The following is a 24,982-nucleotide window of genomic DNA, read 5'->3' on the forward strand; positions in this document are numbered from 1 at the left end:
GCAGGAGGGGCTAGGGGCTGTCACCCTGGTTTCTTAAGATTTTCTAAGCCTCCTGATGTTGACATTCTTGTAGTAAACTTTCTCACACACTTTCTGTAAATAACTCATTGTTTTGCATTCCTTTATAGAGGAAGAGAGAGTTGTTGGTTTGTCCAGTGTCATTGGAGAGGTGTCACTGTCACCCTCCAATCCGCTGTCACTTGTAGAAAACTATAAATGTTGGAGTCAGAAAATAAACTTCCCTTTTTTCCTTCACCTTGAGAACGGTGGTGAGCTTGTGTTCTTTCGTGTCCTATAGCGACAGGGGGCAGAAAGGAGGGAGAGGAGGAGACAGGACGATGATCCAGCCTCTCCCACCCTAGGAATGCACAGAAGCTGGCATATGAATCAAAAACACGCTTGGGGATGTTATTTTGTTTAACTCTGCCTAATTCTTGGATTTCTTAGTGGAAGAATGTTTTCATTGGAAGCTTCTGCAAAGCCACCATGTCTGGCAGCAGGACATCAAGCTCAGCCATGTGAGAACACGCCAAGCTCTGCTGAGTCCAACAATCAGTGCCAAAACAGGCCAAAAACTGACCCAAAACACCCCCAAATCTTCCAGCCAAGCCTTCCTCCTGCTCAGAGCTCCTGCACAGCAACACAAGCCCCTTCTCAGCAGCACTCAGATGTTGCTCCAAGCAAGACCCGGCCTAAGGTCAGGACAGGCACAGCACACTCCCTTCAGGAATGGGGTGAGCCATCAGGAATAAAGCACGTTCCCTCCACCCCAAAACACTCCCTCTCAGCAATGCCACTTCCATCTGATATTTGTGAGGCACTCCCAGAGCAAAGGTAGGTTTTCCACATCCTCACCCATGAGGAAGCAGCAATTACCAGGAGCATGGCTCTGTGGAGCCCATGGATGTCCTTATCTGGTTGGAAGAACCTGGATGTGCCAGGGCATGAAGTGCTTCACTCCCCCAGCAGCAGCAGCAGCTCCACAGATTCCAGCTGCCAGGCTGACTCCTTATCAGGCATTCTGTGGTGCCAGTGGAACTACTTGGATCCCTCATACCAGTTCTCAGAGCTCTCTTGCTTGTTTTAAACACATTTCTTTAATTTCTTCCAATGGCTCCTAACTGAAATTCCTGTGCTGAGATCAAATAGCATCCTGTGATAATCCACTAGCAGTAATTCAACTGACAGGGATTTCTCAAGCTGAATTACCACAGCCTCAAGAACTCAAAATCCATGGGTTATTTGCACATGTGTTGTGCTGAAAAAAATACCTGATGTGAGGCACAAAACACTCCAAGGGGGCTGCTTCCCAATGGGATTGCATGGGCACCCTTCACGTGCCAGGTGAGAGTTTTAACACTGCCATTTGGACTGGTGACTTTTTCTCCTTATTGTTTTAAATCTTCCTTTTCTTCTAAATGATTCCCATCCACCAGCTACCACAAAAAATGTTTAAATTCAATGTCCTGAGAGGAATTCCACCATTTTGGCAGTATTTTCACTTACCTCTGACAAGCACCAGCTGACCTTTCCATGCTGTAGTTTAGAGCACACAACACGTGAGTTTTTGCAGACAGAAGAGCTGGAAGCCTTCTCAGATCCCAGCACAAAGGCTGTTGAACACTCTGGGGTGCTGATTGCAAGTGTCAAACTCCAGGGAATAAAATAAATTAAATAAAACAAGGCCACCTCTTAATTCCCACCTTCTTTTGCCATTTCAGTCTCACCCTTTGCTGCCAATCCGGACACAGCTACAAAACAAAGGAAACAAAGGACATGAGGCTGAACAAGGAAAGTGTTTTGATCCTCCAAGGTGTCTTGAGATACATGGAAAAACCACAGAGCAGCCATTCTCTGAGTGTTGTTTTCCAGGTCCTTCATCTCCCTGAACAACCCCACAGCTCTCAACCCATCACTTGGGAAGCCCTGTCTGCTCTCAGCCTCCTCCTCTCCCCATGGTTTGATCCTTCTCTTCACTCCAGAGGGATCACTCCTCCACCTGAGTCCACCCAAGAACTCTGCCCTCAGTCCTCAAAGAGAAATCCATCCCACCCTGTCCTTCAGCTGCCTTTTCACCTCAGCCACCAACTTAATGCTCAACACCTCTTGCCTTTTACTCCTCCTTGCCTCATTCTGACTTCTGGCATTACCCTCCCAAGAAAAAAAAACACCTGGGAGCTACATTCTTCCTAACTTCCTCTTTTGTGTAACCACAGCTCTCTGTTCTTCATCTCCTCACCTCACCTCCCAGCCATGCTCCATGCAGCTCTTCCCAGGGTCAGTCACACTGAGACTTCTCCACATACTTTAAGACTAAAAGTTATCAACAATGTTGTCCTTACAGGAAGTCTGCCTTTCCAACCTTCTACCCACGTGATTGCTCCTCAAGAGTTTCCCCAAAAGCCCATGGAGCTAAGGTACAGCACAGGCAGCAAAATCCCTGCAGTAAAGCTATTTGCAGTCTTAGGTACAACAAATTCCTGCAAGGCATCTACTCAAGGTAGCTCTGCTATCAGCAGAATGCCTGTGGTCAAAGCATTGAGTCATTGGGACCCTCCAAGACCTCCTTGGTCATTCCAAGACCTCCAAGATCACTGAGTCCAACCTTTGACCAGAGCCCACCATGCCCAACAAACTGTACCATCATCCACCTGCTTTCTGAACACTTCCATGGATGGGGACTCCACCACTGCCCTGGGTGGAGCAGGTGGCCCAGCACCCTCATCCTGTAGATGAACCCTGATTAAATGAAAGCAAATTTCCAAAATGAAGAGTTGTATCTGTACCCTAAGCTGTGCTGATCCACTTCCCAGTCTCTGTGATGAAGGCAGGGGAGAAGCAGCCCAGGGAAGGGAGAGCTGGCACATTTCCTGCTCCCACAGCTGAGTTGAGCAGGTTCAGGTGCAGCACATCCCTGAGCCACGTCCAGCCCACCGTGGTCAGATGTCACCTGTGACACCCCTGGGGTGTGAGCAGAACTTGCACAACACACATCCTGTGTGCACATGACTCTGGGCACAGAGAAGAGGTGGATCATTTTCACCCTGGGCTGTTCTCCAACCTCACTTTCAGAGCTGTGATCTCCACAGATCCTGTTTGAACACCGACCTGGGTGTCAGGAACTGCCACTGCTGACTTCAACGCCCACGTCACTGTCAGGTCCTGCCACTGGTACCAGTTCCCCAGGTCAGAATGGAGACACCACACACCCAAGGCCCTGCTGCTGTCCCCAGACTCAGCCACTCCAAACTCAGCCAAACAAAACCAGTTCCAATTCTGTCAGACAAGCACAGCCCATCACAACGTGCCCAAACTTGAGCCAGCAGGAAAACTTCCTTCCAGGATAATGCAAGGCTTAGGTCACTGTCCACAGGTAACAAACCCTGGAGTACAGACAGGAAAGCTCTGGTGCTTTGAGGGATATGGACCACACAAAGCTCTGCCTCATTAACCCTCTGAGATGATTAATTGTCTTCAGCAAGGTTCACAACTCTGGAACGAACAGAAGCTGCACATCTGCATGAGCCAGCCAAATCCAGCTGCTCATACTTGCACAGCAGTCTCCTAAAACACTGCAATGGCTCCAGAGCCTGCCAGGGCAATGTCCCACCCCTGCAGTTGCACAAACACTCAAGGCAGCAGGTGCTCAACTGCAGATGCTGAGAGACAAAAGGCAACTTTTCATGTCCCACACTGTGCTGAAGCACAACCCTCCTCGTGGTGCCACCAGGCAGAGGATGCAGCCTGCAGTTCACCAGGAGAACCAGGAGTTACCCTGCAAGTAACTTTGTTTCATATAGAAAAAGCCTGAATTGCACATTTTGCTGAAAAAACGTGTTCAGTCCTCTTAAGCAACGCTCAAAACAACCTGGGGTGGATTGGATCTCTGGGTTAAGGAAGGCAGCAGGACAATACCTGAAGTCTCAGGGAGGCAGGTAATCCACCTTCTCTTCCTGCCAACCCCAACCCAACCACCACCAACCTGCACAATCCACACAAAGGGCAAGGTGAGGGACCAAGCTTTCACGTTAGGTGTAATAGAAAAACATTCTTTACTCTGCAAGTGTCTTTACAAATATATATTTATATATTTAAGCCCATTTCAGGCCATAAAAGCCCATAAAAAACAACCAGTACCTTTTTGAACAAGAGAAACTGCAGGGCAGAAGCCTGAGGTGACAGACTCCCACACAGGGGCTGCTCTGGCTCTTCTCTGAAGGCCTTTAGTTAGCACATAAAACCATCTCAAAAATCCTTGGATGTGAAAGGGGGGCACCATTCTTACCCCACTTTCACCACTCTCTGTATGAGGTAAACTGGGATCACTTTTACATCATCACTTTAGAAAGGAGATGTTGTATCCTGAAGACCAGCTTTTCCAAAGAACATTTGTGAATGGGTTAAAAAGGTAAGATGTGTGGATCCAACCATAATGTGCTGTTGTCTCAAAATAGAAGAAGTTGATACTAAAAAGCTATTCCAGATACATACAAGTACAAACACTAGAGCTGGTCAGAAAGATTCAGTTTCAACATTTTTTTTAAAAGCAGGGAAAATTTTCTGCAGTGTGTTTTTTTTTTCATTTCCCCTCTCCTCACTTTTCTACCAGTTCCATAAACCCTTCTGAAAAAATCACGTGTCTGCTGTCAGAGTGCAAAGTCCATCCAAATCTCATGTTTCAGTTCACTATCTCTACACTTTACAAATCCTGATGGCAAACCAAAAGGTCTCAATTTAACTTAGCAAAAGTGATATCTAGAAAATATTCAACACCAAGAGGTCTTACAAAAAAACTTGAGACTACTAAGGCATTCTAAGGCACAGTGTTTTGGAAGAAGTGCTTTCTCCCTGTAGTGTTGCTTTATACACATCATGTGTGTGAGTCCAAGGGATGCAAGGAGCTGCAGGTGGATGCCATGGCTTCTCCCAAGCAGGGAATTCCATCTTCTGCTGCTGTTTCAGACGTAGGCTCCCAACGCTGCGTGAAATTCAGTGAGACATTGCACCAGCTGCTGAAACTTGGGTCTCTCCTCAGGATCTAGGGCCCAACAGCAGGCCATCACAGCAAACCTGCAACACAGAGGCACATGGAGCACAGGGGAACCGTGTCAGCCAGGCAGCCACAGCCCCAGCCTGAAAGGCAGAACAGCATCTGGCACTGGGCAACTGGCTGAGCAGCCAGAGAGAGACAAGGAGCTCTGGATCTTATGGTTCATAATGCTGAACAGCTCCTTCCAAGGATGGACACCTGGAATGATGAGCAAAGGGGCTGTCACCAGAGGTCCTGGCTTGATTTAGGATTTAACCCATGGCAATCCAGGAAGGAGCAGTACAGAGTTCACTGGAAACAGCTCAAGTGCTATAAAAGCATGGAATGGCTTGGGTTGGAAGGGACCTTGAAGATTACCCAGTCCCACCCCCCTGCCACAGGCAGGAGCACCTTTCACTGTCCCAGGTTGCTCCAGGCCCTGTCCAACCTGGCCTTGGACACTTGCAGGGATCCAGGGTCAGCCACAGCTGCTCTGGGCATCCTTTGCCAGGGCCTTCCCACCCTCACAGGGAGCAATTCCTACCCAATATCCCATCTAACCCTGCTCTCTGGCAGTGGGAAGCCATTTCCCTTTATCCTGTCACTCTACCCTTTGTCCCAGGTCCCTCTCCAGCTCTTCTGGAGCCTGTTTAGGCATTGGAAGGGGCTCTAAAGTCTCCCTGGAGCCTTCTCTGCTCCAGGCTGAACATTCCCAGAGCAGAGGGGGCTCCAGCCATCAGAATATCTCCATAGCCTCCCCTGGACTGGCTCCATCAGCTCCACTTCCTTCTGATGCTGGGGACCCCAGAGCCAGAGTTCCAGGAGCAATGTTCACCCCAGGCTTTGTCTGCCAGGCAGAACAGACAGGCAAGGAAAGGCAGCCCTGGCTCTGTCTTTGGGCAGCCTGGCTTTAGCACCCCAGGCAGAGAGCAGCAGTTTGTCCTTCCCCAGCAGAGGCACTCACAGTTCATCGGGGCAGTTGATGGGCTGAGCTATTCGATAGCCATCCTTTAAATAAGCTGCCATCTCAAAGGGGTCGATGTCCACGTAGGGGGTCTGGCCCAGGGTCATCAGCTCCCACAGTGTCACCCCAAAGGCCCACTGCAAAGGAACAGTGCAAAAAAAACATTAACACAACATGCTGAACCCCCAGAGCTCCCCCAGCCAGGCCACAAAGTCAGCTGTGAGGAGGATTGCTGACCAAGACAATTACACACAGTAAGAAAGCTTTACATAAATGCTCTCTATATAACCAAATTCAACATGTCTTGAACTGGGCTACTGAAAAACCAGCAGAACTGGTGATAAATTGCTCAGAGAAGCTATGGCTGCCCCATCCCTGCCCCATGGTCAGGCTACATGGAGTTTGGAGCAACCTGGGCTAGTGGAAGGTGTTCTTGCCCTTGGCAGGGAGTAGGATCCAGATGGTCTTAAGGTTCCTCCCACCCCAAACCAACCTGTGATTCTACAAAGTCAAACTAAACTTAAAATCTTACTGCACTAAGATATCAGTGCTTAGAAATCATGCATTTTTAACATGAAATTACAGAACACCTAAATCGAAATTACTGAATGTTAAATGATTATCTCCTATAAAACAGTTATTTGGTTTTTTACACTTCTTTAAAATGCCTTGAAAATCCTCCAAAAAGTCTGCAAAAGTGAAAGGATCAGAAGTGAAATTATAATTTTTTATTCCAAATTATCTGTATATTTGGAGAGTAAGTTCAGGAATAGGACTCAGGAAAAAAAAAAAAAGAGATTTCATCTCATAAACCTGACAGCACAATCAGCATTCAACACATTCATCTGGCAACCCTTGCCAGAAGGAGCTTGAAGTGATGAAAAATCCACCTATGAATCCACATACAAGCAGAGTACAAGGAAAATGATTTATTATCTGGTACCCAGAGACCCAGGAGACCAAACAGAGATGGGGCTGATACTGCACGCTCGTGACTCACTACTCAAGCTCCACATCATCATTCATTAAAAAGGGGCAGAATCATGCAAGGCTCACACAATTCTTGTTTTAATCAAGAGAAATCCCACTCACTGCCTTGACCCAAGCCTTAGGGAAGGGATATTTTCAGGTGGGAAGGGCAGAGAAGGGAAGGAGCACAGATGTGGCCCCGCTCCAAACAGCCACTGAAGGATATAAAGCCCCTTTTTAGCTGCAGTGGAGAAGAATGCTGAGGGACAAGGGGTGATCATGAAGATGAAACAGAGTGATTCAAGCAAAACCACTCTGGGAATACAGCTGTTCTAATTCCATAGGTAGCTGCATAGAAATGGCATGAAGAGATGCAGAGTTTCATGTGCCACAGCAGGAAAAACAGGGAATTAAGATTCAGCAGGAATCGTGGTTTGTTTTCCTACACTCTGGCTGACTGATAGAGCTGTTGGCAGGGGAGCAACACATTATTGGGAAAGTTTCAAGCCAGCAAACACATTTGAAAGAAAGTCATCCAAAAAGCAAGCCTGGAACACATCCCCTGGCATCCCTGCAGACACAGACACTGTTTGTACCAGACTTCATCACCCATTCCCTGTTACATGCAATGGATCACTGGGTTTGTTCCTACCAAACCCACAAAAACATCTGACATCAGCTTTTTGTGAAAGGAGTCCAGGTAGATGCAAAGCTGATATTTAGGGCACATGGTGTTTTCTACACCCAGAAAAACTGTTCACTTTTGAACTCCACAAAACTCAGATGGCCATGTGTCTGCAGTTAGAACTGGGTGTTAAAAGGTGGGTGGCATTCATCCCTAAGCAATGAAAAAAGTACTTCTGGTTAAAATGGACTGGAAGAAATGCTGAATTGCACTGGAGTTTTCAAAAATGGTTACAATAATGAGATTTACTCATCCTAATAAAATTCCACACCTCACTGCTGCTGTTACATAAACTTTGATTTCCCAGTTCTCACAAACAGTAATTGCTTTCATGTCCCAGATTTCTTAAAAAAAGTAAAAATAAAAAAACCACCATTTGATTGACTTCATTTAGCTCTCTAAAAACATGCTTTTATAGGCAACTTCCATTTCCTCTTCTGTCTTCAGGTTGGATCTAACACAAACCCCCATGTGTTTTCCAATGAACACACATGTGGAGCACAACTGGCACCTTCCCTTCCTTCCTTCTTTTCCTTGTTTACATGGCTGCAGCACTAGAACAGAGACCTTGGAGGGAAAAAACCAACCAGAACTTCTCTAAAGTTGCTCAAACTGGCACCAGACCACTATCCTGGATGGGATGCATCATAGGGAACAGGCTGAGGTCACTGCAACACTGCTCTTATCTCTGAAAGGTCACCTCAACTGGGAGAGGTTCCTGGCCAGTGGAATGAAGGAATTCTCTGGAAGAGCTGGGATTTGGGGGACTGTGGGCCACAGAGTCAAACACCAGCTCCTGGTAATGCTAGGGAGCTCATTATCCTGGAGCTCACTCCCATGTCTGTGAAGCACAGGGATATCTGGGAACAGCCAGTGTGGATTTATCAAGGGAAGCTGTGCCTGAGCAGATCTGTGCTGAGCAGACTGAGCACAGGGTGAGGAATGGATGTCCACCCTGACTTCCAGAGGGTGCTGGGGCACAGAACAGGATCCCCAGGGAATGGGCAGAGGCCCAATGCTGCCAGAGCTCCAGGAGCATTTGGGATTGTTGGGGTGTCCTGTGCAGGGCCAGGAGCTGGACTGGATGATCCCTGTGAGTCCCTCCCAACTTGGGATACTTTATGAAAAGCAGTCCCAGTGCAGCTCCCTGAATTTGAGTGTGTTCCCTGCCAGCACTTCCAAGGGAACAGGGAGCACTTCTGCTGTGCACAAAGGGCCTGACTGATCCCTGAACCATCTGCCACGAGCAGCTGAGGCAGGAGTGGGAGAAGAGAGGCTGCTCTGAACAAGCCACTGTTACCTATCCAGTGCCATGGTCCCCTGCCTCCAGCTCTGGGGTCCCCAACACCAGAAGGATGTTGGAGCTGCTGGAGCAAGTCCAGAGGAGGCCACAGAAATGCTCCAAGGGCTGGAGCAGAGCTCTGGAGCCAGGCTGGGAGAACTGGGGGGTTCACCTGGAGAAGAGAGGCTCCAGGGAGACATCACAGCCCCTTCCAGTGCCTAAAGGGGCTCCAGGAGAGCTGGAGAGGGACTGGGGACAGGGATGGGGGAACAGGACAAGGGAGAATGGCTGCACACTGATAGAGGGCAGGGTTAGATGGGATATTGGGAATAAATTCTTCCCTATGAGGTTGGGGAGGCCCTGGCACAGGGTGCCCAGAAGCAGCTGTGGCAGCCCCTGGATTCCTGGAAGTATTCCAGGCCAGGCTGGACAGGTCTTGGAGCATCCTGGGACAGTGGAAGGTGTCCCTGTCCATGGCAGGGGGTGGAATTAAATGGGCTTTAAAGGTCCCTTCCAATCCCAACCATTCTGGGATTCTTCATTCTGGGATTCTCCATTCTGGGATTCTCCATTCTGGGATTCTCTCTGGAAGTGTTCCAGGCCAGGTTGGATGGGTCTTGGAGCAACCTGGAACAGTGGAAGGTGTCCCTGTCCATGGCAGGGGGTGGAATTAAACAGGCTTTAAAGGTCCCTTCCAATCCCAACCATTCTGGGATTCTCCAACAGCTGAAAAAAGAGCAAAATGTCAACAAAACACATTTCCAAAACGTAAGAAGGAGGAAAAAAACCCTCACCACATCACTAGCACTGGAGAATTCATTGTTGACCAGGCTTTCCAGAGCCATCCAGCGCACGGGCCTGTTCTCGTTGTCCCCCAGGCAGTGATAGTCCATGGGGAACAGGTCCCGCGACAGCGCGTTGTCCGTGATCTTCACCTGCAGGGCATCGTCGATGCTGGGCACAGAGAACAGCACACTCAGGATTGGGATTTCAGGATCTACCTCAGAACCTTGGGCCCCTCCCCGATGATCCCTCCCAGGTGTGTCAATCATCTCTCCTTTCCCCACCCTGACCCCTGCCGAGCACTGTCTGTCAATCCTGGAATTCCAGAAGGGCACTGAGTGATTGGGCAGATACAAAGGATGCCCTCTACCCCTGGGGGGACATTGGGCCATCCAGGTGTCCTTTGTCCATTGAGACCTCCCCTCCTGTACGTGGTTGGTGGCTCCCTACCCCTTCCCTCCCCCTCTCCCTGGAGTTAAAAGGAACAGCAACCACGGGGTCAGGGAGCTCTGTTGGAGCTGTTGCTGCATTCAGAGGCCTGTGGGTCAGAATAAAGCTCTGGATGGAAACCCTCCATCAGAACCAGCTCCTTTCCTTCACCATCACCTTAAAGCTTCTCTACCAGAGGTAAACCTGAGCTCCTGCAAGCCTGGACTCGCCTCCCTGTGCCCAGCTGCAGCATCCAGCCAGCCAAAGGTGTCTCTGGGGTGAAACACCACAGTGCCCCTGCTTGGTTCAGCAGTAAGCTCAGGCACATCCTGTCTGCAGTATTGGTAATATTCCAATAGGTCAGCAACCCCACAGCCAACAGCTCTGCCCAGCCCCAAGGGCCACACTCAGCATCTCACTGGGCACTGCTAATCCACAGCTCGAGCACTGGCTCTCTCCTGCATCAAGACACGCTTACTCTGATTAGCAAATATTATCACACCACCAGTTTAATTCTGTGCCAACTGATAAGCATTAGAAAAATCAGCAGGCTTGATTAAATAAAGCCAAACACTTGCAAGCGCAAAAAAATACTGTTAAAGCAAACAAGTAACTGCCTCAAGTTACTCCTGCTCTGTTGGAGATCCCCTATCAGGGCAATTAAACACTTTGTAGCTCTAGTACCTCTGTGGCAATAATGAGGCAAAGATCTAAGCAAATAAAGAGCCAGTAATATCTTGAACCAACCAGCATCCTTTGTGGTCCAAAAGCATGGCTCCAATCAAGCCATCTGCTGAAAAGTCTTTATTCCCTCCAGAACAGATATTGATGCTTGTCAGAAATAGGGTACTAAGGGAAACTTTCATCAAGAAAAGATGACTCAAAATAACAGAGAGAATTTGCCCCCTCTGGGGTGTGATTCAAACTCTTTGAACTTAAAACTGTGCGCAATAAAGTTCAGTGTTCTCATAAACAGCTGACTTCAGAATATGGCAAAGATGTTGGCTTCAACATTGTATGACAAATATCCAGAAGGAACACTGGGGTGGGGGTATTGTAACAAACTGGTTTTTGCTGTCTTCTCATCTTACCAATTATTTATTTTGATGAGAAAAATGAAATATAAATGATCTGTGTGCTTCTCTCTTTACTATCCCAGATACCTTTTTATTTTTTCTATGCACTTTCAAGCCACTTCATTATCCTCAAAATTTACACAACAGGAAATTTATTATCTAGTAATTTTCAAGAGTTCAGAGAAATTCCTAGAAGACCTGTTTGAAAATAAATGCAATGCAAAGGGCATTTCCCCAGCAATTAGACAGCCCTGAGTTGTGTAACTCTCATGTCCACTGTAACTGGACCTGGCTGTGCCATGAGCACATGAGACCACAAGCATTTCCTCCCTTAAACCTGCCAAGATCACTGGAATCTTGGCTCCCTTCCCAAAATTAGGAGATGGGTCTGATGCACTTCCCAGCCTTTCACCACCCAGAGTAAACCTGGGGAACAAAGAGGGGTGGGTGGAACAAAGTCCTTCAGGGGACCTTGGCTACTGGCACCTCTTTATCTTTCCAAACATAAAGTTCCAGGGGATGTCCCTGATGTTTGTGACTCCCTGATGTTTGTGATCTGTCTCCTGTGGTCCCACTTCCTCCTCAGTGTGCTCAGCAGTGAGGAACAGCAATAGGAATTAGGAACAGGATCTGTCATCACACTGAGCACCCTTATGGGGCACAAGAGCAGAGATGGTGGTCACTGAGTGACTGGGTTCCTAGAAGGCCACCAAACACCTCCACCTCTACATTTTGGAGTGTATTCCAACCTGAAGATGGTCTCAAACCCCTCTCTGGCACTCCTGCCATTCCAGAGCACATTTGTATCTATCCATCATTTGGCAATTAAGAAATCTACCAATGAACAAAGTCTTTAACTCAGTTTTTAAGGAGAAAGAATGAAGAAAACCAACTTCAAACAAAAATCTATCCATTGATAAACTGTCAAAGATAGTCCAAGTTTTTACTAAAATTGAAGGAACCTTTAATTCTTTTCAAGCCTTTGACAAAGTGATACTCAAACCCAGCTGAAGCATTTACAGAGAGGATGTTCTGCATCCTTTAGAACCACAACTCCTGGTTCCCCTTGCTTTGGGGGAAAACAACTTCACTGACTACACCAGAGACCCCAACCCTGCATTCTGAAGGGGAGCTCAGGCTGAGTGCAGGGAGCTGCAGCTGCAGAGGGGACAGTACTTACACACAGTTCCTTGCAGCCAGGTCTTTGTGGATGACCTCCCTCCTGGCCAGGTAGCTCATCCCACAGGCAATCTGGATGGCCATGTGTACCAGATCCTGCTGGGAAATTGCCTGCAAGAGCCCAGAGCAGCAGCCATCAGCCCCTTCAGCCCAGCACCTGCAGGGTTACTGGGTGTCCCAGTGCCTCCTCCCCTTCCAGTCCCCACAGACACCTATGGGCACTCATGATGGTGTCTGACTTGAAATTTTAACTTATTTGACATGCCAAGGGAAAATACTTCCATCTTGCAAGTGCCTCACTCTCTGTACCTACTTTTCCTTTGATTGGAAGTGGGCATAGGCAAAAATGGTCCATTTTACCCCTTCCCACACCTTTTTCACTTTGTTTCCCTGGAAACCAGCTAATCCCAGGCAGCAGCACAGTCAAAATCCTTGCTGCTCTCCAAAACCAGCATCAGAGGCTGCTGCTTCAGCTCCTTTTGCAGCTTCACAGTCCCATCATAATTAAAATCTTGCATGCATTTATAGCTTGGGATACCAAAAGTAGTATCAGTAAATCTGAAATTTCTCCATACACCATTTCCCTTAATTTAATCCACAATTTTCTCTATTTGTTGCTATAATTTTAGGATGCATTGATTGAGCTTCTACCCTAATGAGAAGTGACAGCATCCTGCCCTCTGAACACCCAGGATAAACTTTTCCTGGTGGGAAACAAGGCAAACACTTGCTGGGGAGCCACCTCTGCAGCTCTCCTGGATCACACTGACCAGGAGAGTGCCACAACCATTCCTCTGGTGGCACAAACTCAGAGCAAATGGAGTTTTAAAGGGCACAAAGTCCCATATGCCCAAGGGTACCTGAGGATTGTTGGCCTCCACCAATTTGCACTGTCTCAGGAAGAGTTTAAGGTTCCCCCAGTTCATGTAGGGCAGCAGCACCATTGGTTTCTCTCCCTCCTCTATACAGACATGAGTGATAGGCAGCAGATTCCTGGAAGACACAGAAATTCCTAATGTTAGGGAACTAGAATTTGATTAAAATAATTTTGATTCCTAAACACAGCAATAAAATTAATTCAACATGAAAGAAAAGCATTTAATCTTGTATTAGGAATTGCAGAGTGCAATGTGTCCAATTAACTGAAGCCCTAGACAGTACTTTTAATAAATGAAATATTTGACTACTTTCCCATTATGAAAGAATCCTCCAAACAGTTTCACTTGGTCCAAGAGGGCTGAGATAAATTGTTGTGAATACAGGTGAAGACACAGAAGTGCTATATCCTAAACTGGGAGGTGCAGCATTCTAAATCTATTACAGATATAAAAGATATACTTCTACTACAGCATTTAAACAAAAAAAAAAGTCAGAACATCATGTTTGATCCACTGCAAAGTGACAGAACAGAAAATTTTAGCTGTGAATCAGCCACTTTAAGGGCATTTCCATGACTTTTGTGGCTCAGGTAATCCCCATGCTGCAGTGTCTCTGCACATCTTCCTTAGAAGAAATATAATACATAATATATATATATCAACATGTAAATTCATAAAAACTCAAACCAAACTGGAGACAGTTTCAATTTCCATTAAGCACTTTTTAAAATACCTGTATTTTCCATTGAAAATCATTAGCAAAGTCACCAACGACTTACCATTGTTTTTAATTTTGAATTTTCTTACTCTTTCCTGAAAATTTCTCACAGCCTGGTGTCACATCCAGACCCATGAGGGTCCCAGCTTTTTAGGCAGTGTAGGGAAGAAAAGCTTTCTGGAGTTTTTTAAAAAAGCTTGACTTATAAAAGGGAGGACAACAGCTCATTTGGAATGATGAGAGCAGAGCAAGTTAATTTTGTTTCTATTTAAGTATGTTTCACCAAAAACTTGCTACTCCTGTACTTTAGGCAAGGCCTTTATTACATAAGGCTGGGAATGTCCAGCCTGCAGAAGGATCCAGGGAGACCTTAGAGTCCTTTCCAGTGCCTAAAGAGGCTCCAGGAGAGCTGGAGAGGGACTTGGGATGAGGCATGGAGTGACAGGACAAGGGGGAATAGATGCACACTGACAGATAAGGATAGATGGGATCTTGGGAAGAAATCCTTCCCTGTGAGGGTGCTGAGGCTCTGGCACAGGGTGTCCAGAGAAGCTGTGGCTGCCCCTGGATCCCTGGGAGTGTCCAAGACCAGGTTGGACAGGGCTTGGAGCAACCTGGGACAGTGGGAGGTGTCCCTGCCCATGGCAGAAATGAGCTTTAAGGTCCCTTCCCATCCAAAACCAGCTGGCATTCCATGATTCTACAGAAGTGCTGCTGAATTCCCAACAAACAGCTCCCTCTCCCCAGGGAGCTTTAGCCCAGGTACTTCCACCTCACAGTGACATGGAGTTGTCACCCTACCTGTGGTGAAGCCCTCTGAGTTTACAGCTTTCTGTCAGCATCATTGTCACCTGCACCTCCGAGGCTTGATCTGAGGGAAAAAGGAGCCACAGATAAACTTTGGAAACAAATCAACACATTAATTAAAATTCAGTCCAGATCTGCAAGTCACTTCAGGTCACTTGAGCACGAACAGAACTTGTTTGCCTCCTTTCTTAAAATGGCACTTAGAAAAAGAGACAGAAAAAAAGTTCAAGGCCAAGTTCTGAGGCTCATTTCTGCTTTAAGGAGTGGGGTCAAGCCCAGAAAGGAAATCAAACACATTCCAGGGGCTGACAGGCTCTGGTTCTGCACTTCCTGACAGCTGCACTGGGCAGTGGGGTCTCATCCTGCACAGGAGTGGTGCCCATGGAAGAATGGGATGTGCCAAATGTTCCCAAGCACAAATGTGCTCCAAGGGATGCTTTGCTGCTGAGTTACCACTCCAGGTACAGTTGTGTTTACTGCCACATGGCTGGAGGCTGTTTATGTCTATATTTACTTATTTCCTTGCTCTCTTGCTTGACACACTTGACTCTTGGTAACCTTAGAACTGTTTGCTGTTCTCTCCCCCACCTTTTCAAATGAATAAATAAATAAAACCACTGCTGCCAGCTAAAATTCAGGCACCTGTGATAACTCCAATAACCCAAAGCAATCAGAGCATCCAGTGGGCAGAAACACAGAAGCCTGAAACCCCTTTCCCACCACTATTTGTGTATTTGGGGTTTTTTCCCACCTTTGGTGGCAAGAACCTCCAGGGAAACATAAGGAGACATCAGCAGGAGCTCTCCAGTCCCACCCCCGTCACACCTGGGAGCATTTTCCATGCCTCCCTCATGCTGGGACTAGTTCTGGCAGGGAGCTGGCACAGGAGAGCCCAGCACAGCCCAAGGAGCTCTCCTTGCTGCACTAGGGGGAATTTACATGTCCTGGATGAGTCAAGCCAAGGTTTTACTGCCCTGGGAGGAAGAATAGGCAAGAAATCCTCTGCTCTTTTCCCTCCTCCAAGGTCTGATCCTGCTCCTGTACAGCCCTGACACCCTTTCCTAACTGAGCCTGAGCCCTGCAAAAGAAAATGGGGCTGAGTGAAGAGTGATGGGAGCACTCTGCAGAAACTCAGAGGTGCCACTAAATTAGTGACAATTGTGGTATATTATGGGATGCATCAGCCAGTGCTTTTGGGCCCATCACTACAGGGACTTTGAGAGGCTGGAGATTCTCCAGGGCAGGGAACAGAGCTGGGGAAGGGGCTGGAGCACCAGGGACAGCTGAGGGAGCTGGGAAAGGGCTCAGCCTGGAGCAAAGAAGGCTCAGGGGGGCCCTTCTGGCTCTGCACAGCTCCTGACAGGAGGGGACAGCCGGGGGGGTCGGGCTCTGCTCCCAGGGAACAGGGACAGGATGAGAGGAAACAGTTCTGAGTTGCACCAGGGGAGGTTCAGACTGGATATTGGGGAATATTTACTGACAGAAAGGATGGTCTGACATTGGAACAGGCTGCCTGGGGCACTGGTTGAGGATTTAGGTCTGGAGGGGTTTAAATCTGTGTGGGTGAGGCACTTGAGTGGTGGCCTTGACAGTGCTGGGGGAATGGTGGGACTTGATGGTCTTGGAAGGTTTTTCCAACTCAAACAAATCTGTGATTCCCTTCTATTTGATAACAACTCTCTATGTGGGGATGCTACAAACAGGTTCTTGCAGTGCAGGAGACACTGAAGCCATGGCCAGCTGAGGTCTCTGGTCTGCACTCCAACAGAAGCATGAGAAAGGGAAGGTCCTACCCCTGTGGGCTGGATACTTGATGAATTTAATTATGTACAAGACAGATGCAAAAGGCTTGGAAAGAGGAAAGAAAAACCAAGACCCTACCTTAAAACAAAGTTACACAGCCCTGAATGACTGAATCAGGCAGTTCTAAAAGCCAGCATTAAAAATGGAGGTGGAAAAGCAGATTCTGAGAAGTCAGAGGAGCAGGTTACCTGTACAGAGCTTCAGCAGTAATTACAGGGCCCAAGGACCTCAACCTCTTCATCCAGCACATGATGAAGGCAGGAAAGAGATTCCTGGGTGTGAGTTTAAGCTGATTAACTCCTCACACACTCTCTGGCCCTGTGCTTGCTGAACTGGTTTGCTTTTAATTATAAGAGCCACCAAGCAATAATTTGAAGCTTTAAATCAGAGATTGTTTAAGAGAGGATTTAAGATCTACAGAACGAGTCAGGCTGGTTTGGACAAGGCACCCATTCATCTCCAGAAGGTGACTCTTCTGCCAAAGCCTTTCCCTTTCCAGCACTCAGGGAAGTTTCCAGCAGGTCAGTGTTGTTTTCTCCCCAGGTTATAGTGGTTGGGCACCCAAAAGGATGATTGACTCCCAGGCAAGTGTATACGGAAACTGAAATCTTATCTTGTGAAACAGTCCCACCATCCATATTGTGTTTGCTTATCAATATTATTTCCTTGTTTTCTGCATAGAAAAAACTTGCCCAACACCAACAAATTCAACAGACTCAGAACAAACAATAGTGTTCAAGGCTAATCCTCCCCTAGTTGAGACCAGTGCCAATTTAGAACCACCACACAATTTGATTATTGTGGGTTTGTACTAGATATAATTCAAAACACAGTATTAATCACCATTTCTTGGAGTGATTCTTGTCAAAAGGGGGAAAAGAACACCAAAATACTGCTACTGCAACAGTCCCCACTGCAATCAGGCTTCCTTTTAAGGCATTTACATCAGTTACAAAGGAAAAAGTTCAGTTAAATACTCTGTCACATTTAATAGACTATGACCACTTTTGAGCAACCAACACACACATCTTCACAGACCAGGACAAAGGAGATTTTGGCAATATTACATTTTTTGTTGTGGAGGCCTGGTGAATCTGAGCATCCTGTACTAAAAATCCTTAAAACCAATCCAGCAAACCCACCATTTCTAGTTTTAGTAAGAGAAACAGAGCCCCAGTGCCACAGCAATCCCAGCTTGCTGAGACCTTTTTCCAAGGACATAGTGAGATGAATCCTACAGATTCCATCTTCCTGCCTGGGCCAATGTATAACCCCAAATTCCCCAAACTGTGTCAATCCCTGAGTGCTACATGTAAGCACACACACCTTGTTTTCTTCTCAGAGCTGTTTGTGCAGCCACTCAGACAGAAAAGGGGAAGGATCCTGTCACACCCATGGGATGTAAAAATAAAAAGCCCATGGGCTTTTGTGGCTTCTTTTGTCTGCCCCAAATCCATGAAGGTGTCAGATATGAGCACAGCCACACACACAGCTACAGAGGGGAGAGGGGGAAAAGCCTCCCACAGAGCCAGAAACCTCTGAAATTACAGCAGCTACTTGGAGACACAACTGAGGAGGTCACAGTCTCCTCTTCATTAAATCTGGGCACCAGGAACAGCCCTGAACTTAAGTTGAGTGCTCCAGGGCAAGGCAACAAGGGCTCATTGCAAAACTTCCTTAAAGCCCTGAAAAAAGCTGAACTGAGATATTACCATTCTTTATGATTAAGAACATGTCAGTGCTCAGCCACAAATGGAGTTGCAGTTGGATACTCATGAGGAGCAGCCAGATTTCCACAAGGTGATCATGCACCAACAGCTGAGAAACCAAAGAGCAGCAAATTCAGGTGAGTTCAGAGGAAGATTTAATACCCAGAAATATTCCAGATACTCAAGTTAGGACCAAAAAGGTTCAACTTTCAGAAGGTGCTTAAAACCAAGACTGAGATAGATGTAAATGCATTCCAGAGAGGAAGATGCTCTCCAAGCCCTGGTTTTACCCAAAAGCCTGGCTGTGAAAGCCTGCCTTGAGGCCCAGGGCAAGAACAAGGCAGGATTCCAAGCTCTGATGGAGCTGCAGGTTTATCTCCTGATATCACAGGATTTGTATGCAGCCAGGCACAATGGGGCTCTTGGCACTGCTGGTTTTACATCCCTCTGTGCTGGGATGTGCTGGGGCCCTGCCTGGTTCATGGGGAGAAAAAACACCTATTCCATTTTTACCAACTTCTTAAAATCCATCTGCAAAAATTCATTTTAAAATCTTTTGTTTGTTATCATTCATCAATCACATGAATCATCAGGTGAAAAGTTCTGTGATGACACCAAATTGAAGGGAACTGCCTGCTCTGAGACCAGGCACTCATCAGCTGCAGGGCACCAGGCTCTGCTTCACCAGGAAAAGTCACTCCACACCCCAAAGGACGTAGCAGAGATGAAAAGCAGCAATTACCTGGATATTGCAGAGGGGAACTGATTAGCTGGATGCTTTCATGAGTCACTTTGCAAGTCAGACCTCCCAGAGCCTCAAAATTGCAAAGCACAGCTTAAGTAGGATCACAGAATCCTTTAGGTTGGAAAAGTCCTCCAAGATCAAGTCCACTCATTCCTCCAGTGCTGCCAAAGCCACTCCTAACCCATGTCCCCAAGTGCCACATCCACACCTCTGTTAAATCCCTTCAGGAATGGGGACTCCACCACTGCCCTGGGCAGCTGTGCCAGGGATGGACAGCCCTTTCTGGGAAGAAATTTTCCCTAATATCCAACCTAAACTTCCCCTGGGGCAACTTGAGGCAATTTTCTTCTTGCCCTGTCCCTTGTTCCCTGGGAGAACAGAGTGACACCCACCTCACAACCCCCTCTCAGGCAGCATTACAATTTACAAGACTTCTCCTTGTAGAATGGTCACTGAAATCTGTTTCTTCAGAAAACAAAGCAGAACCTGAAAACCCATGTAAGCACAGGTTTCAAAATTGAACTGAGTCCCATTTGAACTCTCTCACAGCCTGCTACAGGCACTAACAGCAGATTCTTCCAAGACTCCTGTCAGAAGCAGCTCTGCAAATACTACAGCAAGGAGCTCTGAGGCTTCTGATCAATGTTTCCAACTACAATATTTAAGAAGATGTTTTACCTGCAGCTTTTCTCATCTTTGGACCATTTGTAATGGCTTGTTCCCCTGTGAACTTTCTCCTGTTTCATACTGCAAGGTAATACTCCCCCACGCCACAACACTTACACAGGCCATTTTCTACACCCCTGCCTGTTTTCACAAGCTTCTATTACCCTTATTATTTTTCAGCTTTGTGGGCTTTGCCAAATACCCCATGACAAAGTGCACAAGCTCCAGTTATTGAGAGGTAACAGCCACACAGGCAGGCACAGTGGTCACAGGAATTTAGAGTGCAGGACTAGAGCAGCTCCAGGTGATAAATGCTCCCAGTATCAACACATCCTTGTTAATTACTGCTTAGTTAGTTTCTACATGGCAATTAATTAGGTAAAACTGCTCCCAAGGCAGAATTCCACCCCAGTTCAAAGAGAATGGATGCCTGAGTATTGCTTTAACCCCTCTACATGAGTATTTGGAAGTAATTCAATGCCTGTGCTCACATCTGTTGCACAGGATGTTTTTAATGCTCCTATCAGGTAACCTTCACAACTTTCCTTCACCAGAAGGAAATGCATGAAGTCATGATCCAACCTGCTTTATCTCAGGCAGAAAGGAAAGTAGATATAAAAAATATTTCAGCTTTCAAATTTCCAGGCCCCAGGAGTCAGCCAGAGCCAAGTGGAGCATCTGATGCTTCCTCCTGCCACGCACTGAGCACAGCACACTCAGCTCCTGTTTGCAGCTCAGAGCTGCAGGAGGTGTCCAGGTCATCACTTCCACAAATTCAACATCCCCCTGCTTTCCAAGGCAGCTCTGCATCCTACAGAATTCCAGTCTCCTGTAAAGACATGCACTCCAAACCACAGCAGGAAGAGGTTACAGCACAGGACACTGCACTTAGTCCTGATAAAATTTCCACAGAGCAGGATTTCTCTTCCAATCCTGCTATCCAGGCATCAAGTATCAACCACATGAGTTTATTTTGCAAAGCAAAGCAGCTCACACTGACAAATCCAAGCCTAATTTTAATAAATCTTGGGATTGAGTCAACATGACACTGCTAAAATAGGGAATGCTATTCTGGATTTCCTACATTACAAATGCACATGCAGTTTTAAACCACAGAAAAGGGCAGAGCAAAGCAGGATTTGGGGATAGTCTTAGTTCCCTGTGTAACAGTAACACCAGAATCCAGGAAGCAGCAGCAAAGAGGAGGCAGTAAAAGGCTATTTGTTCAATAATCCATTTAGCTCAAAGTGAACCTGAAAGTGTTAGGTAAGTTGAAAGTGAAACTGGGAAAGAGAGACATGACTGATGCCCTGGTCCAAAGGTCAAGTTGCAGCACATAATAAAACTGATGTACAAGTAGAGGTTTTAACTGTATGTAAATTAAAGTGTCCTGCAGGTGAATATCTTTAGCATATGGAATAATAAATCTTTAAATGATCTAGTACAATACTTTGGAAATCATCCCCTCAGTATTTTCTGAAGCATACTGTACTGCTTTAGGTGTCTCAGGATATTTTCCTAAAGAACTAGGATTAAATGGCAAATCAAGTGCATTTTTAGGCTGATATTCAGAAATTTGCTACTTATTCCAAATTCTTTAAATTCAAGTATCTTCCCTTATAAAGACACTCAAGAATTTAGCTCAGATGAGCAGTAACTCTTGATTTCTTCTTTGGCATAAACTATACTCTTCAGAAACAGGATCCTGCACTCTGATTTTGGAAGATTAAATACTTTTGAACAATTACTTCAAATACTGTGTGTTTAAGGTACAAACTTAAACTTAGAACTATTTTCACATGGCTGTGCTTCTTAAGAATGAACTGCCCAGAAGAGCAAATTCCATCAATTGAAACACGACCCCTTGAGAACAACTATGATGCTCCAAGTTCTGTTTAGTGTGAACAAGAAACCTTCACCTTGGTTAACACAGGGCTTCTTGTCCACACCTAAATCCCTTAAATGTGCCCATTTCTTTCTCCTGCTTGGCACAGCCTGAATTCCCAGCATTTCCATTCCTACACTTCCCAGCTGCATGAAGTCCTAAAGGGCCACCAATGTTGCAACCATGGAATGGTTTGGGTTGGAAGGGACCTTAAAGCTCTTCTCACTCCACCTCCTGCCATGGGCAGGGACACCTTCCACTAGATCACAATGCTCCAAGTCCTGTCCAACCTGGCCTGAGCACTTCCAGGAATGGGACATCTCCTCTTAACTAGCAATAAATTTAAAAACTCTAAATAGTAAAATGTCAGAGATAGCCAAGAATGCTGAAAGTCTTTTAGTGACCTAAGGTGACAGAACCCAAAAGCTTTGTTAAAAGTTGGTAGAACAATAAAGTTTAAAGAGCTGACCTTTGTCAACACTTTGTTTCCAGTGCTTTCCATGGATGGTTTGTTTCCAAACACTCCTTCCTTGTACATCAGAAAAATGTTAAGTGGTTAGAACACGAAATGGGAGCAGCTGGGTTATCTTGAACAGCACACTGTGTTGTTTTTACCAAAAGTGTACCTTGGCCAGAACATCCTAAATGAGTCAGGGCTCTGCACAGCTCACCCTCACTTCATATGTTCCTGGAATAACACAATTCCATTTGTTTTGCTAAGAATTTTCTCCTTCACAGGAAAAGCACCATTAAACAATGTGTTCTTTAAATCAAAGGTGAAACTTGTGTGTTTTCTTCCTCCTCTGACATCAGATGATTTAAAAGATGCCCCAGAAAGGCTGGAGCGATCTGTTAAACCCTGGCAAGAGATGTAATGCCAGCTTGGAGAAAGATGCCATCAGAGACACTTCCCAAAACTGAGAGGGATTGGAATCCTTTGATTGGAAAGTGAAGCATTCCATCCTCATAACCCAATTTTTCTGTAAAACAAAAAACACAATGGAGAAAGCAAATGCCAGCTAAGTCTCTCATCTTTCTGACAAAGAACTCATTCAGGTTGTGTTGATCCAAAGATTCCAAAATCCCAAATATTCTAGATAACATATCCTTGCTCTTGCTGGCAATGACACATATCCTCAATCTTCATCAGGGACTGTTTGAAGACAGAATGAAGGTGAATTTTCCACTGAAATGTCTAAGTGTGAAAGTAACTATGAGCACCTTGCCTAGCAAATGAACACAGTGGAAGTGTGAAGTGCAAAGACAACACAACAGCTGTATGGCCAACATGAAGGATGCAGGACAGCCTGAACAAGTCACACTTTTCCCCCAGAGCTTGGGATCTTTGCAGTCTGGAGTTATCAGAGCTTCCAGAAAGCCAAAAGAGATCCAGGTTCCTTTGAAGCTCTCCTTGGCACAAGGCACTGCACATATAAGAAGGCTCAGGCACCCAGAACAGATGATACAGCATTAAAAAAACCTTATAAACTCATCTATTTCATGAACCTGCATGTAGAAACTTTGTCACTACCACGGGCATGTTACAACTTTCTCCCAGGAGTGAACGAAATCTCCATGAAAGAAAAAACTCTTTTAAGGATCTGGAGTAAAACCCAGCGATGAATCCTCCTTCAGCCAGTCTTTGTAAGAGAGGTGGTGTTGAGATTTCAAGAGAAGCATCTCCAACTCTTACACCCCATCAATTTAAGAGCTACAGAACAAGTAACCACTGAATCACTTCAAAAGTACTTCAATAACTTCATGAAGTGTTCAAATGAAAGACCCCAAATTCTGTGGCAGATGAGAAAGCAGTCTGATCATGCTGAACAAGCACACTCCAACCTGACACCCACCTGAGTGGCACAGAGCTCTTAACAGCCAACAAACTCAAACTCTTGGCCCATCTGTATTACTTGTTGGGCTGGGGAGGTTCAGCCTGAAGAAGAAAATTTTCCAAGGATACTTTACTGTGGCTGGTGGACTGTAAGAAATACTGAAACAGAGTTTTGATCACAGCTTGCAGGGACAGGAAAAAGGGCAATGATTTAAACAGGAAAAGGGTAGATTTACATTTGACATAAGGAAGACAATTTTGAAAAAATTAATTATTTATTCTTCCTTGTGAGGTCAGACACTGGCACAGGTGGCACAGAGAAGCTGTGGCTGCCCCTGGATCCCTGGAAGTGTCCCAGGCCAGGTTGGACAGGGCTTGGAGCAACTTGAGCTAGTGGAAGGTGTCCCTGCCCATGGCAGGGGTGGGAATGGATGAGCTTTAAGGTCCCTTCCAACCCAAACCATTCTGGCATTCTAGGATTCTCTTGAAATTCCAGGTTTAAAGCCATAACAACTCCCCTAATGTCAGAACAGTGTCTTCAGTTTCTCAAGCTCTGATCCTGGTGAGAAAAAAGAGGTGTTTTTTCTCTCAAGGTTATTCTTCCTCACAGTACCTACTCAAAGAACCTCAGTTCACATTTTCCAAAGATCTGGGATACTCCACCCCCATCCCCATTGTTTCCTGACATTTGGAGCACCACTGGACTTCATTTTATCACTTTCAGAATGCACCTCTGGGTTAAAAAAGGCAGTTCTGGAGCAGCTCATACTTTTGGGAAAGGGTTAATTTAGCTCCATAGACAAAGCCTTTATTCCTTGTCTGTTTTCCATGACCCTCAGGCTTTACTGCCTTCAGCAAAGAGATACTTAAGTCAGTTTAATGGTTCTCATACCCATCAAGCTTTTATGGTCCTGCCCTGCTTCTGCTTGTGCCAGAACAGCAGTGTGTGTGTGGCCACAGAATGACTGAGATCAAGGAAAAACTCTGGTTACCAAAGAATTTTTGCAGGTTTTTCTCTTCCAACCAGATCAAATTCCCAACTTATTACATGTCCCAGCCACACACACAGCAATAACAGCCAGGGTGTGAAAATGAAGCTGTGTAATATCAGCCCTGCTGTGAGGAGAGGGGATGTTGCAGGTTTTATTCCTTGCAAAATTCTGCTGCCCAGGCCCAAGTATCAGCAAAACCTACTCTACATTTCTTACACACAGATCCTTTTTAATGCTGGGAAATTCTCTACAGTGATGAATGCCATCACTGCACTGAATCCTTCCCTGCAAAGGGAAGAGTTTTTCCCTATAGGACATGAATGTGTCACAGGCACAAGTCACTCTAAGGGAGAATTATGGATTTAGGAGTGCATTGGAAGTACCATTTTGGGAAAGCAATTCAATAAGAGGTCATGGGAGGCAGCTAAATTAAGATCACTTTTGACAAATGTTATGTTGTTTAATCCAGTGCTATAAAAAGTAGCTCGGGTGCCAAGGGCCAAGTTTTTGAGAACTATTATTAAATAAGAGCCAAGAAATAAAAAAGAC

At 46.1% G+C, this 24,982-nt stretch overlaps 1 protein-coding gene across 2 annotated transcripts in view; it reads right to left on the reverse strand.

Moving 5' to 3' along the window:
* Positions 1-4,064: 4,064 nt before the first annotated feature.
* The window catches only part of RYK (receptor like tyrosine kinase), a 54,513-nt gene continuing 33,595 nt past the window's right edge, over positions 4,065-24,982 (reverse strand). For both annotated transcript variants that reach the window (XM_077183740.1, XM_054639272.2), the window contains exons 10-15: positions 14,794-14,863; positions 13,257-13,389; positions 12,398-12,507; positions 9,724-9,883; positions 5,994-6,130; positions 4,065-5,070 (exon numbers count right to left, since the gene is read on the reverse strand). In XM_077183740.1, the coding sequence (XP_077039855.1) occupies positions 4,959-5,070; positions 5,994-6,130; positions 9,724-9,883; positions 12,398-12,507; positions 13,257-13,389; positions 14,794-14,863 (722 nt within the window). In that variant the 3' untranslated portion in view covers positions 4,065-4,958. The remainder of the gene's footprint in view (positions 5,071-5,993; positions 6,131-9,723; positions 9,884-12,397; positions 12,508-13,256; positions 13,390-14,793; positions 14,864-24,982) is intronic.

Source organism: Agelaius phoeniceus, chromosome 10 (assembly GCF_051311805.1).
Source record: "Agelaius phoeniceus isolate bAgePho1 chromosome 10, bAgePho1.hap1, whole genome shotgun sequence".
NCBI lineage: Eukaryota > Metazoa > Chordata > Aves > Passeriformes > Icteridae > Agelaius > Agelaius phoeniceus.